Source organism: Gouania willdenowi, chromosome 15 (assembly GCF_900634775.1).
Source record: "Gouania willdenowi chromosome 15, fGouWil2.1, whole genome shotgun sequence".
NCBI classification, from domain to species: Eukaryota; Metazoa; Chordata; class Actinopteri; order Blenniiformes; family Gobiesocidae; genus Gouania; species Gouania willdenowi.
Genome location: NC_041058.1, coordinates 33,188,268 through 33,204,419, shown reverse-complemented (window position 1 = coordinate 33,204,419; position 16,152 = coordinate 33,188,268). Strand labels below are relative to the sequence as shown.

At 36.4% G+C, this 16,152-nt stretch overlaps 1 protein-coding gene across 1 annotated transcript in view; it reads left to right on the top strand.

The window, feature by feature from the left end:
- Positions 1–4,594: 4,594 nt before the first annotated feature.
- Positions 4,595–16,152, top strand: part of LOC114476594 (tetratricopeptide repeat protein 7A-like) — a 98,675-nt gene continuing 87,117 nt past the window's right edge. Inside the window, 3 exon segments of the mRNA XM_028468327.1 lie at positions 4,595–4,800; positions 8,983–9,146; positions 9,230–9,398. Of these exon segments, the coding sequence (XP_028324128.1) occupies positions 4,626–4,800; positions 8,983–9,146; positions 9,230–9,398 (508 nt within the window). The 5' untranslated portion in view covers positions 4,595–4,625.

Genomic DNA, 16,152 nt, shown 5'->3' with positions numbered 1-16,152 from the left:
CAACACGTTGCATATTTACTGTTAATTTAACGTTGCTTGTCTTTAAGTTAGACATTAACATTTTATTTTATTATATATTTTATTATAATTTCTCATTCTCTGATATTCACTAATGACTTATTAGACACATTTATTACAGACTTTACATTCTTTAACACTTTATAAACAGTGTATATTTGTGGAGCTTGTGATTGAATGATTTTTCATGGTGACTTACGTGTTTCCTTCTGCTGTGGTAGACGTTATAATCTCAGTTATTAATCTAACAGAACGTGTAACTGTGTCACATCCTGATGGTCTTTATGAAGATAAACTCTCTGTCACATTCTTTGTTTTTTCACTAGAACGTCTTCATTCATCATCTCTTTTCTGAGTTGTTTCCAGGTTTGTTGCCGCTGTCAGCACTAATCTCGCGAGAACTGCCACTCAGCCCATTTCAGGTGGCAGTTCTCACGAGGCGAGTGACGGTGTTCAGTTTAGTAAGACATCTTTTCATTATCATTACATTAAAATACGGGATATTTACAGGAAAATACTAATACGGGAAGATGGCGGGAAAGAGGGGTAAAATACGGGAGTTTTCTAGCCAAAACGGGATACTTGACAGATATGGTCCAAAGACATTGACTCATCAAACACAACCACAAGGTTTCAGAGGCTGGTTTTAACAGATGCGCCCAGAGCACCAAGAAAGTTCTTGATCAGAGGGATCTTTTTATCAGGAGTGATGATCAGAGTTAACTTTTTGTTTGAATTAATCTGCAGATAATTTGATGTCAACCAGTTTTTGATGCAGATACACATTCCAGGAATTCAGATAAGAAGTGAAACTCTGAGTCACTGAAAGAGCAATAAAGCTGAATATCATCTGCATAGAAATGACAAGACACATTTTTAAAACCACGAATCAACCAACCAAAAGGCACCAGGTACAATAAAAAAAACAGGTCCCAGAACAGAGCCCTGGGCTACTCCACATGACAGGTTGGACACATTCAACATTAATAGTAATATTAAACGTTATTTAATTTATATAAGAAGTAAACCACTGGAGAACAGTACCAGAAAACCCCATCTCAGATTTAAGTCGATCAACCAGTCTACTGTAATCTACTGTATCAAAGGAAGCTGTCAGATCAAGTAAAACCAAGACTGTGTAACGACCAGAGTCAGCGGCCATCAACACGTCACTGGAAACTTTCAGAAGAGCAGTTTCAGTGGAGTGTATTGATCTAAAACCAGATTGATATTTATCATAAAAATCATGTTGTTGCATGAATGAGGTCATCTGCTCAGCAACCACTTTTTCCATGATTTTTGAAACGAAGGGAAGTTTAGATATGGGCCGGTAGTTTATAGGCTCCCCGGGATCTAGATTAGGCTTTTCAAGAATGTTTTGGCACAAAATACCAATCAGTGCAGCTACGAACAAAATTTCCTGCAGAGCAGACAGACGGCAGCAGGTACAAGTTGGTGCCATCGTGCCACGTGTGCATTCCTGGTGTGCATATAATACCACAAAAAGAGCAAAGGATGTAAATATTTGTCTTATTTTTTTTTTTTTTTTAAAAGACTGGTCTTGACGAGATAGCGTCTATTTGGAATAATACATTTTCTTGGCAAGACCATGTGTTTTTCATTATATCAGTTATTCTAATAGAAGACTGCAGAAGGTTTGGAAACAATATCTCTATGAATAATATGTCTAATACAATAATTAATGGCTTTATCACTCAGTAAAGGGCAAATATTACCAGTATGTATCATTTCTGATTCTATGTCATTTTTTTTAAAATTTTTTTTTTTTTTTACTTACAAATAATGTATGTATTATATTTTATGAAGTTTACAAATCAGTAATACAACATAAAGGGAACAAAGAACAAAGTCAGGGAAAACATCAAGAATGAAACAAATACAGACATTTGAGGCACAGGAAACAGTTCTTCATATAGAAGCAGAGTTCTTTCACCTTTTAAAACGATTAATATAGTATTCATATAATATCTAAACTCAATTTATTATGAAAAAGTGAAAATTTGGAAGAGTGATGAGAATTTCTATTTATGAATATGGAATTTTGCCATTAATATTATGAATTAAGTTTGAAAGTCATTGATTTATTTTTTTAATTAAAGATTAAAAAAAATAACGTCTTTTGGCGTTATTTCTATCATGTTTTTGGTTGTGTTGTAAACATAATATCTAACCGCATTCCAGAATAATACTGTAAGTTAAATTGGCAGTGGTAAAATAAATGTAAAAAATTTTCAGGTTCATTTAAACAAAATGTGCATTTATCGTTCCTATCAGTATATTTTTTATGCACTTTTTTATTTATTTATTTCTGTATGTATGTTAATGATAGTTGTAAATATGGATTTGTTGTTTCCCTGTTATGTGTGAGCTGCTGTAACAGCATCATTTCCTGTAAATGATCATTAAAGTATTTATCTATCTATTTGAAAATCGACATGTTACAGGAATAAATGTGATGTAAAATTTTGAATGAATGAATTATGATCAAATGTATATGTGTTTGAAGGTTGGATGTATAAAGAGGTGTACATACTCTGTAGTGTTATAAAGGGGTTTATTTGTGGGTACAAGGTAAAATAGTGTGTGTGATTTGTCTGGTTTAATTCTATGGGACATGTGCATGATAAATTCATAAATAAAGTTTGTACCAATGCGCCGGTTTTTGTGTGTGTGTGTGTGTGTGTGTGTGTGTGTGCGTGTGTGTGTGTGGTGTTTAAAAAAGAATAATAATTAAAGCATTTTATTATAAATTATTAGATATTTCAGGGGACCACATTTGAATTCCAGACGACCCCACATGGGGCCACGATCCCAAGGTTGAAAAACTTTGCATTACATTACGTTTTTTCAGTGTGCAGGAGTAGGGGGTGCATGGCTTCAGGTTAAATGTCTGAAGGGGTACGGGACTGTGAGAAGCACTGCTACGTCATTACTTTGGGAGAAATCCCCGATGACGTCAGCAGGAGGCGTGTCGCGGGCGCTCAGCGGTTGAAGGTGTCAGAGGCTCAGTGCAGGAGACAAGAACCATCACAGGAAACAAGGAAACACAATAATGTCCAGTTCCAGAGGAGAGAATGACAGCGGTAGATCTCTGCTGAGGAGGCTGGAGGTTTTTACTGTGACCCTGTGACCCTGTGACCCCCTCCCACTGTGTAGTAGTTCACTTCATCTGACCCTTATTAGTAGTGCTCCTAGTTCACTTCCATTAGAAACAATGTTGATTATTTTCATTTCATAGCCTCTTATTCTTATATTTGACATCATTATATATCTTTTTTCTTGTTAAAATCAGTATTTGTTCACATTGTGGCTCGGTTTACTGCAGCTTTTCCTCCGTTTAATCTCCACCTGATCCACTTAACGGGAAAGATTAGAGGAGCAACTTATTTAGACACACAAGCAAACCTAGGGCTGCACAACTCATCGATTTTAATCGTGATCACAATTTTCATTTTGTTGACACGATTAAATGAACCTGATCATCAGCAATATTCACATTTAAATATCTTCACTCATGTATTTATTCACGTGGCCCTTGGGTTATTTTTACATATTTATTTAGAATCATTCTTAATTTGAGCTTCATTGTGCACTGTAAACTGTACACATATTGTTTGTTTAAAAGTATAGTGTAATAAAATACACATTTTTTCCAAATATGATAAATAATTGTGACTTTAATCGTGGCCAAAATCGTGCAGCTCTAAGCAAACCTATAACCAGAGGTGGCAAAAGTATTAGTCTTCAGAACTCAAGTAAAAGTATAGATACATGAATAAAAAGCAGTTGCTCCCTTACTTGAGTAAAAGTAAAAAAGTACATGCTCCTAAATGTTAAAAAGTAAAACAAAAGGGTTTTTAAACCAGAAAATTCCATATCTTTTATTTTTTTAAGAACTTGTAGAAAACTGTCACATGGAAACAAGTTAAATTTGTTACCTTTGAACATCTGGATAATTTGGCATTCATTATAAATAAAATGTGTCAAGAAAAAAACGTGCAAATGCTCAATAAAACCTAGAGTTTATAAAAACTTGTAGAAATGCATTAAATCTGTTTACTTTATGAACACCTGGATAATTTATACAGTTTGTAAATAAAATGTGTCAAGATGGAAAAAAAAAAAAGCAAATGCCCAAATAAACCCAGAGCTGCTTTGAGTTTAAAAACTGTGAACAATAAAACTAAGGGACCCTCCAAACAGAAAACATTTTGAAACTTTTTTATGTCGTGACGTCATTTTAGAAGACGTTATAAGTAACGAGCTCATTTTTAAAATGTAAAGAGAAGAAAGTATAACTGTATTTGTTTCAATAAGTAAGAAGTAAATGTTCAAAAGTCACTAAAAAAATAAATAATCAAGTAAAGTAAAGATTACAAAAAAAAAAAAAAAACACTTAATAATCCACATTGTCTTTAATGGTGTCATTTTATTGTTTGTAAACTTTGATTTGTGCTTTTGACACACACACACACACACACACGCACACACACACACACACACACACACACACACACACACACACACACACACACACACACACACACACACACACACACACACACACACAGTTCGCCGTGTCTCCCATGGTGTCCGGGGACTACAGCTACCAGCACCGGGACAAACCGACCATGGCATCCCGGGTCTCCCTCACCCAGGTCCGCCTGGAGGTGGAGCTGGAGCGGTACCGGGCCGAGGGCCACTGGGACAAGATCCCGGCCATGATAGAGCAGATGCAGGCGGTAAAGGTCCACGAAGACGGTGAGTGTGTGTGTGTGTGTGTGTGTGTAGTATAGTATAGTATAGTATAGTATAGTATAGTATAGTATAGTGTAGTATAGTATAGTATAGTATAGTATAGTATAGTATAGTATAGTTTAAATGGGAATTTTCAGGAAGTCGATGCTTCGTGTTTTAAAAACACTGGGAATAATTTGTGAATTTCATAATTTGTCTGTTTATGGTGAAAGCATCAGTTCAAGTTTACTTTCTAAAGAAAAGAAAAAACAAAAGCAATAAAACTCCATGTTTTAAGACCCAACTCAGTATGTTGTGGTTTTTCCACTGTAGGAATGGTCCCAGTGTTCACACTGCTGGACTTTGGACTGTGATCCAGGTTGTGTTGGTGGGGGCAGTGCCCCCTAGAGGTCACCTGTAATCACTTATTATTTTACTGAATGGCACAGGTGTAAAGAGTACTGATATATCCTAGAGCAGGGGTCCCCAAACTGTTCACCTTACCGTACCCCTTCAGACATTTAACCTGAAGCCACGCCCCGACTACTTATGCCTTGTATTAATTAATTCTGTTGCATTTTTTCTTCCTGTATTTAATTATTGTTTGATGCTGTTATATTTCCTGTTTCCCTGTTTTTTGAAGCTGCTGCAACATCTAAATTTCTCCCGTTGGGGGATCAATAAAGTGTTATCTTATCTTATCTTATATTACTCATACACACTGGAAAAAAATCTTAATAATGTAATGCAGTATTTTTCAACCTTGGGGTCGTGGTACCTTGGAATTCAAATGGGGTCCCCTGAAATGTCTAGTAATTTATAATATTTAAAAAATACTGATTAAAAAAGTATTTTTTTTAAAAATGTTTTAACTATTATTCTTTTTCAAATTATAACACACACACACACACACACACACACACACACACACACACACACACACACACACACACACACACACAACAACAAACATTATCAAAAGCTAATTCTAGAAAAAAATAAGTCTCTGGAAAATAGGGTCACGAGTCACGACCCAAAAAAGTTGGAAACCACTGATGTAAAGTCACAAACTGTAGCCTTACAATGAAATGTGTCTATATAATAATAACAAAAAATAATAATAATTATCCGTGTAACCATGGTCTTACATCGGCTAATGTATAATTTGTGGTAATGCATGGAGGCTCCTGACTGCCTGTTTATTTATATTCTGGTTTCCAATTTCTATGTTTTATTCATGTACCCCCTATGACAACTTCCGTACCTCTGGGGGTACCTGTACCCCACTTAAGGAACCGAGATCCTAAAGTACTGTTATTTATGGAAGCCTGTTTCACCACAGTAAGTCATAATTATGAGATAGAAAGTCATAATTATGAATTAGTAAAGTCATAATTATGAGATGCAAACTGAACGATTGCAGCATTCTACTGATACTGACCGTAATCATTCTTAATTACACTCTGACTAATAATTCATTCATGACACATATTTTGGCTGTTTATTCAGTTAGTTTTCAACACATGGTACATAGAACTGTAGAAAATAGTGGAAGTACATAAATAAGTCTTTATTGCAAAGTGATTCTGTCACATTTACAACACAGCCATACTGTATGCCTCATAGATCAATAGATCAAAGATAATTTGCTCAATAACAAAAAAAAATGTAGAAGGTTGAAATCAACGCTCAAAGGTCAACTTCGATGAAACTCTGTGGTTTTGTAGTAGACGAGGTTGTTGGAACTGTTGCCTTCTGCGGTAACAGATCTTCACTGTTTTTTTTTTCATTTGGTAAACAAAAGAGGTTGACATTAACATCTTTAACTTTTCCTGGTTTTTTAGAGCAAATAAAAGCAGCACAAGTTGTTATTTTGACTGAAAAAACTGTTAAATGATCTAAAAAGCTGTTAAATTATATAAAAAGCATTAAATGATCTATAAATCAGGCTGAATGCTTCACTCCAATAGAAAACAATGGGATGTTTTACAGGCAGTGGGGTCATGTGACATCATCAATCACATGATTTCAAGATGGAGGAACACAAGCTCTAAAACTGTAAAAATAATGTGTTTTTTTAGACATAGATCTACTAAGGACATCTCAAAGTTTTTAGGTGACATTAATAAAAACAGTGAGGATCCATTTAAAGGATTTCACGGTGCTCAACCACAGTGTGTGTACACGACCTTCCACATGGACAGTAGAGCCACAACACACATTTTCCACAGGTTTCATAATGGTCTCTAGGCTTACACAGAGAAGGACGAATGCACTTAATGATGCGTCCCTTTGGTGAGGCACTAATGTCCCCACCCTTCACCTCCGATGAGTAAATATGGGCTGGAGGACCCGGCTGCTGTTAGTGTGGATAGTGCACAGAGCAGCATTGTCGTGCTCACTCAGGTGAGACTGGAACTTTAAGGGAGGTGAAGCATCTCCTTAACTCTATAAGAATATCTCCTGTTATTCTTTTCCTTTGGATTTAGGATGACACACAATGGCCACGGTTACATGATGTGTTTTTAAATTGTGAACTGAATTATTTGGAATGAAAGTGTTCTGCTTCGTGTTTACATGGAAATAGTAATTCCGTATTGAGGTTTAGATGGAAAAGAGGTTTATTTGCCTTTTTTCAATTCCGCTTTAAGTTTGGGGGTTAAAAGAGAGGGTAGTGTTTACACCTAGGTGAGGGGAAGAGAGAGTCAGGGTAGGACAATGGAAGGGGTGGGGAAGAGTGAACTTTTTTAAGGTGAGAGTGAAATGTGGTGTTACAGTTGTGCTTCTTGTGTTGTGTAATCAGTTAAGCCAGTCTGGTGACCAGTTTGGAGACCTTGTAAACACCTAATTCTGAATGAAAATGATAATTCTGAATTAAACTTAAATCTGACTTAGGTGGCTGGTTCATTCCAATTTAAATTCCGAATTAAATAATTAATTAAGTTGGTCAATTTGTGTCTATATCAGAATATACTGTATACTATATATATATACAGTATATATGCTGATTCATAATATCAATGTTCCAAAGATGTAATTTGAGCCCTTTACCTCTTAAATTGAAAATCTAAATTGCTGCTAAAACAGCAGATTTTGGCCAATCTTTAGCATTTTACAAACAAACAGGTGATATTCAGATAACATCAATTAAATTAGTTAAATTTAAGCCAAATAAATGTGGGATGTCCTTAAAATCTGTTATATTATTACTTTACAGAAAAAACTCTGCAGAGCACAAACCCACGCAATGTAACATATTGTGCAAAGATAACCGTTGATGATATTAACAATACTTTTTAAAACAATACTTGTGAATAAAATCATTTGTGTTCTTGTAGACAAGTTGTTCTCTGGTTTTTACACCTGCATAGTGCTGTTCATAGTAGGGATGTCCCAATACTACTTTTTCATTTCTGATACCAATATTGCAGCCTTGCGTATCAGCCGATACCGATATTGATCTGATATCACCATGAATCATATATATTTTCTATATATATATAAAAATAATGATTACTTATTTTGTAGTGTGGAATGTTAGAAAAGTCTTGATCAAGTGATGTTACTGACCAATTTATTATTAACCAATTGGTTACATACATTTTAACCTTCAACACAATAATATCTACAATTGAATAAATTAAAAAAATTAATTGGGGGTAAAAAAAAATAATAAAAAATAAATAAATATCGGTAAATTCGGAAATTTGAATCTGATATTTGTTTTCAGGCTAATATCAGACCGATATTCAATATCGATATCGGATCTGGACACCTCTATTTCATAGCGGAGATTTCCCACATTTGCATTCCAATGTTCTGCACAGTTGTTGCCATGAGCATGAAATCATCTCTAAGCTAACCATGTTCATAAGCAGTTTTAAATCATGAATTTGAGCATGAAGGACTTTAAATTCAGCTTGGGAACATGTGTATTCAGGATCAGCACATCAAAATGGTCTAAAACCAGCATGTTCCCTGCTTTTACTCCAATTTGCCGCTAACCGCTAGTTCCTACTCCATAATACGCTGTTGTAAAAAAAAAAGCATATGAGGAAGTGAAAATGTGTTTTTTGAGCTGAAGTCATGCTCTGTTGCTGCTGGGAAATGTTTTGAATGGACTGGAGGACGTTGGCTATGGCTACAGAAACATGAAAACAAAGCCGTACCCCCACCATGGCTCACCTCCAACCCTCTCATCCACAGATGATTACGGCCTGCTGCTGATGGCTGAATCTCTGCTGGAGGAGTGTCTGCAGGAAAACGTTGAGTTATTACGAAGCTGCACACCTTTGATGGACAAGTCCCAGCCCAAACTGGGACGAGCCAAAGGTTTCCTTAACACCATCCTGAGCCGGGGCTTCCTGACGGTGGGAGTTTAGACCACCGTGCAGTAAAGACTTACCTAACCACACTTTAGATTTACTTTCATTTGCATCACGTTTTCTTGCAGCCCAGGTTTTTGAACGAGGCTCTTCTGCTGATGGCCAAAGTGCACTACGTGCAGGGACGCCACCGGGACGCCCAGGGCATGTGTGCCAGGGTTGGACTGGAAGAGCTCACACAAGATGACCAGCCCACCTACCACCTCCGTTTACTGGCTGAAGCTTTTGTGATCAAAGGTACCGAAGGTTATAGAAATGCATCAAAAATCAGGGAAAGGGTTTTTATCTCAGCCAAGGAGGTAAAGTCTTTACCAGCATTTATATATTTGTTTCTCTGTTAGCAGAATTACATCTAAAGTACTTATTTTTAACCAAAGATGGACCTTATGCCATGGAAGATTCCATGAAAGACTAATAAACCCCTGCTTTCTGCTGACACGCCCACTCTGTCAGCCCACACCGCTGTGCGCAGAGACAAACAGTAATACGCACACTGATGTAGTCATTCATCAGCTGAAATCATGTGTCAATCAAGCTCACACACTATGTTATGGGGTGGATCACTTCTAAATTTACTAAACTTACCTAATGTCAGTAGTTAGGTGTAGTGGCAGGTGTGGCGTGAGTGAAGCTATAGTGATCAGGTGACCTTCACTATGTAGCACCGTCTGCGTGACATGTAAACAAAATTATTAGGCGAACAGACGTGTACACACGTGCACGTCAGTAAGTGTGTGTTGAGTGTTGAGTGTTGTATCCTGTCCAATCACAGCAACCATCTGACTCAGGGGCAAATAGCCCTGCTGTGTCTGTAAATACACACATAGCGTAGATGTGTCTGTAAATACACACATAGCGTAGATGTGTCTGTAAATACACACATAGCGTAGATGTGTCTGTAAATACACACATAGCACAGATGTGTCTGTAAATACACACATAGCGTAGATGTGTCTGTAATTACACACATAGCGTAGATGTGTCTGTAAATACACACACAGCGCAGATGTGTCTGTAAATACACACACAGCGTAGATGTGTCTGTAAATACACACATAGCACATAAATTGCATTGTTTTGCATATCCGGCCATTTAGAGCATCAAATTCGGCCTGTACGAGAAAGCAAAAATGATAGAAAAAAATAATTAAACATCTTACAAATGACCAACAAATTAAATTAAATATTTGCAAAGGTCAGTTTTCCATTTCTAATATCACATGACGATAGTCGTTTTTTATATGAAATTGTTGAAATAACTCCATTTTTCCAAATCTGGTGAATTTTCCTCAAATTATTCCCTATAATTTCCCCAATTTCTCAAAATCCAAGACATTTAGGTAAAGATCCTGCAGGGACTGATATACTCACATACTTTATCTTGTAAATATCATTTACATGTGGAAGTGCATACCAGGGCACATTAATGCTGTTTTGGTTTTTTTTCCACCTAGTGGCCCACTTGATGATGGTACCATGAGGATCACTGATGCAGATAACTGACAATATGAAAAGACGAGATTTGGAGCTTGTTTACAAATAAATAATTATTAAGATTCAAATATAACAAATATATAAATGCAACACTTTTTTTTGCTCCTATTTTTCATGAGCTGAGCTTAAAGATCTAAAACATTTTCTATAAACACAAAATTCCTATTTCTCACAAATATTGTTCACAAATCTGTCTAAATCTGTGTTAGTGATCACTTCTCCTTCACAGAGATAATCCATCCACCTCACAGGTGTGGCATATTCAGATGCTGATTAGACAGCATGATTATTGCACAGGTGTGCCTCAGGATGGCCACAATAAAAGGCCACTCTATAATGTTCAGTTTAATCACACAGTAGTTCTGAGGGAGCATGTAATTAGCATGCTAACAGCAGGAATGTCCACCAGAACTGTTGTCCGTTAATTGAATGTTCACTTCTCTACCATAAGACGTCTCCAAAGGAAAGAGAATTTGGCAGTACAGCCAACCAGCCTCACAACCGCAGACCACATGTAACCACACCAGCCCAGGACCTCCACATCTATCTTGTTCACCTCCATAATCGTCTGAGACCAACCACTCAAACAGCTGCTGCAACAGTCTGTTTCCAGAACCAAAGAATTTCTGCACAAACTGTCAGAAACCGTTTCAGGGAAGTTCATCTGCATGCTCGTTGTCATGTTGGGTGTGGGATACATATGTATGTGTATATACGTATATATGCATATGTGTGTATCCATAAAATGAAGAGTCCATCCTTAAGACTGCTCTACTGTAAAGTGTCTTGAGATACCATTGGTTATGATTTGACGCTATACAAATAAAGATTGATTGATTGATTGATTGATCAGGGTCTCCACCTGACTTGAGTGGGTAAATGCTCACATTTGATGGCGTCTGGCACGTTGGAGAGGTGTTCTCTTCATGGATGAATCCTGGTTTTCATGGTTGAGGGCAGATGGCAGACAGCGTGTGTGGCGTCATGTGGGTGATGTCAACGTTGTGGATGGAGTGGCTCATAGTGGTGAGGTTATGGTATGGGCAGGTTTATGTTATGGACAACCAACACAGGTGCATTTTTATGATGGAATTTTCAATGCACAGAGATACCGTGACGAGATCCTGACGCCCATTGTTGTGCCATTCATCCATGACCATCACCTCATGTTGCAGAATGATAATGCACAACCTCATGTTGTAAAGATCTGTACACAATTCCTGAATGGCCAGCATACTCACCAGACATGTGACCCATTGAGCATGTTTAGGATGCTCTGGATCGGCGTATACGACAGTGTGTTCCAGTTCCTGCAAATATCCAGTAACTTCACACAGCCATTGAAGAACAGTGGACCAACATTCCACAGGCCACAATCAACAACCTGATCGACTCTATACCAAGGAGATGTGTCGCACTGCGTGAGGCAAATGGTGGTCACACCAGATACTGACTGGTTTACTGACCAGTCAGTATCTGGTGTATATTGAAAATGTTTGAGGTCTTTGAGTTCAGCTCATGGAAAATGGGAGTAAAAACAAAAGTATTGCGTTTATATTTTTCTTCAGTGTATTTGACAGTTAATTTACTGAAAGCTGCGTGAAAAAAAAAAAAACAACGCACATAAATGAGAAATATTATACATAACAACAACAAAAATACACAAAAAACACACAACAGCAACAAGCGGCCATTGGACACACTTTGCAGCTCCTGAAAGTTAACGCACAATATGAATCCAAAACTCACACAAAAAATACAGCAAATTACACAAAAAGACAACAGAAACTCAAATAATGATAACAAAAACACTCCTATAACATGCCAAATTAAACTAAAATATTCAAAAGAACAATGAAAGTACACGAAATGACCCCAAAAACACACAAAACGTAAACAGAAAGGAATACAAAATGACAAAAAAATACGCAAAATTGGTTGAACACACAAGACAAACATAGACACAACAGCAAAACAGACAAAATGACAACAAAAACACACTATATGATGACAAAAATCTACAAAATTAGGCTTAAATAAATACACAGATTGACACACAAAAATACCCAAAACAAAACAAATGCACACAAAAGTAACAGGAAAACACACAAAATTATATTAAAATAAATAAAAGAGGAACAAAAATAGACAGATAGACACAATAAATTCCCAAAATAAAAAATCTGCACAAAAGTAACAGGAAAACACACAAAATTATATTAAAATAAATAAAAGAGGAACAAAAATAGACAGATAGACACAATAAATTCCCAAAATAAAAAATCTGCACAAAAGTAACAGGAAAACACACAAAATTATATTAAAATAAATAAAAGAGGAACAAAAATAGACAGATAGACACAATAAATTCCCAAAATAAAAAATCTGCACAAAAATAACAGGAAAACACACAAAATTATTTTAAGAATATACAAAAGAAGTAAATACATAGATTATCATAAAGTGTGTTCTCTGTGTTACACTATAATGTATTACACTGTAGTGTGTTATACTGTAATGTGTTCTCTGTATAACACATGGATAGAGATTGTGGCCAAACCACCTTTTGATGGTCAGATATTAATACAAGAAAAAATAAGCTGTTAATATTTTTCTAACTAAACGTAACTCAGGTGCACATCTTGGTACCAAATCACTGGAACCAGTCCAGGTCACGATGGTCTGAATGAGCTCTTTTATTTTCCTATCTGCCTCTCCCATGGGGCACGTTAATCGTACTGTATAATGACGGAGTCTGATCCAGCTGAATAAAGGGAGAACACACCTGTCCACATCTTGAATAATTAAAAACATTGGCCTCTAGGTGTGCCACGCTGCGCTGCTCTGCCTACATTAGGGGCCTTGGTGTAGTAAACACTCTGCTGTAATATGAACTTTTTGGTTTTATCGTTATTCAAAGCACTGCTTTAAACACAGATAAAGACAGGCCTCATCGATCAATAAATCATATGTTTTTACAGACAAAAATTGGTCAAAGCTTGAATTCATCGCTCACAAGATTGTTTTTTTGACTCTCACAAACATTGGGTTTGTTGTGGGATCCTGTAGAACAGAGGTAGGCAACGTTAATCACAGCGGGGACACAAAAATGTTTGTTTGATCAGAGGGTCACATGATGCACATTCATGTCAACATTTAGAATAATGACTAATCTTAGCATTAATACAGGGAAGAACAAAGAGTTTTTATAGTTTTTCTGTCATTCTGTGCATGTTTGTTGTTGTCTTGCTCGTAATGAGGCCTTTTGTGCATTTCTGTTGTCCTTTTGTGTATTTTTACTAAGAAAATTATGTTTTTTGGAGTCATATTGTGTATTTGTGTTGTCATTTTGCTTTTTTGGAGTCATTTTTGTGTATTTGTGTTGTCGTTTTGCTTTTTTGTTTGTTCTGTTGGTTTGCAGAGTAATTTTTTTGTGTTTTTCTTGTCTTGTGTTCTTTTGTTGTCATTTTCTTGAATTTTGTATATTTTTTTGAGTAATTTTCTGTATTTTTGTTGTCATTTTGTGTTATTTGGAGTCATTTTGTGTATTACTGTTGTCGTTTTGTTCACTTTTGTCGTAGTTTTGTGTGTTTTTGCAGTATTTTCTGTGTTTTTATTGTCTTTTAGTGTATTTTCCTGCAATGTTGTAATTTTTTGTTTTTTATTGTATTCTTGCTTTTGTTTTGTGTATTTTTCTGCCATTTGGGGCATTTGCTTTATTTACTAAAATTAGACCAAGGGCAGGCGGTGAAAAGGAAAAGTTTCATGACAGATTTGGAAAGAAAGAGAGCGAGGATAGTTCAAAGAAGCATCACCCAATACCAGAGTACTGGTAGTTGGTTTTGAAATAAAACAATATTGCCATTGATTAGATGTACGGTCTACACATACATTGTCAACACTTGAGGAAACTGCCAAAGTCTTGATGGATTTCTAAGAGTTACAAGTAAATAGGAACACTGGCAGATCTCTAAGGTGTAAAGAAAAGCACATTTACGATCAGGCCTATCACTTTTGTTGTTACTGTAAATATGTCTCTGCTCTGTGTCACATTCTTACAGGAACTCTTGTCTTTGTTTATGGTGTTCCTCGTGTAATGACGTCACTCTAACAAATATTAAACTTTGGCCATATTTGGATGTTTCTGTAGAAAGCCATAATATCAATGTCCGCCAAAGTTTTGGCTCAACTTTCAATCCATAAAAAGAGCAGAAATGTGTTGGGAAGTCACTTTAGTGCTTGTGCTTTATAAAATATGTGGGATCGTTGCTGGCAGCTTTAAATAATGAAGAAAAATATGAAATACTGGATAATAATTGCTCTTTAGTGCTCACTAAAGATACTAGACTTCTTAGTTTCTCCCATTTTCCAGTACAAGATTGTAATAAATATTTTTCTAAGTTGATATCCAATCCATTACGTTGTCTGCTGCTTATCCCGGTCCAGGTTGCACGGGCAAAATCCTCAGCAGAGAGGCCCAGACCTCCTCTCCTCAGCCACTTCCACCAGCTGACATATTTCAGCTGCTTGTAACCAGAATCTCTTTTTTTTGGTCTCTCATCACCACAAGGTCTCTTGAACAAGATCCAGAGATACTTGAACTTTTTGACTTGGTGACTTGGAGTTGGAAATCTAGTCTTTTCTGAGTGAAAACCATTGCCTCAGATTTAAAGGTGCTGATCCTTATCCCATTTGCTTCACACCCAACTTCAAACTGGAGCCTGAGGTCGTTGTTATATGGAGCCGATAGAACATCAACAAGGGGAGCCCTGGTGGACTCCAACCCTTACTGGGAACTGGTCTGACTTAGAGCCAGCTATGTGGATCAGAATTCTGCTAATTTTGTACGGGGATGGAGTGGTAAGTGTTGGCATATATGTCATGTGACAAGATGTTGCAATAATAAAACATCACACGATAAATCCTTGAATGTACAAGTGGTATTGCAATATTGCGGTAAGGGGTGGCGGTTGACACTAGTTTAATGTCTTAAAACAGTGTTTCTCTAATGGGGCTACGTGTACCCCTAGGAATACGCGATGGCACTACAGGGGGTACTTGAGAGAGAGAGAGAGAGGGAGTGGAAAATGAACAAATAAAGTGTTAGTCTTGGTCCCACCCCAGGCGTGAGATGGCTGGAAATTTGGGATGTAACGATTCACTCAACTCCCGATACGATTCGATTCACGATACTGGGTTCACGATACGATTCTCTCATGATTTATTTTACAAAATGGGACTGTAGACAAATGATGACTGAAAAATATTGTACTATTTTCCTTATATTTTTAGTTGTCAAAAGAATCCCTTGATAAACTATTCAAAATAATGCAATTTAACAAAAAAATAAATCTTGAATGAAATAAATAAAGAAATAATACAAATGAAGAAGAAGCCTATTAATTTAAATTCTGGTTCTATAGTAAACAATGCAAAACTGCATAATAGTTATTTTTCTTTTTAAAAGTGAAACTGAAAATATATTTTGTGCCTTAAC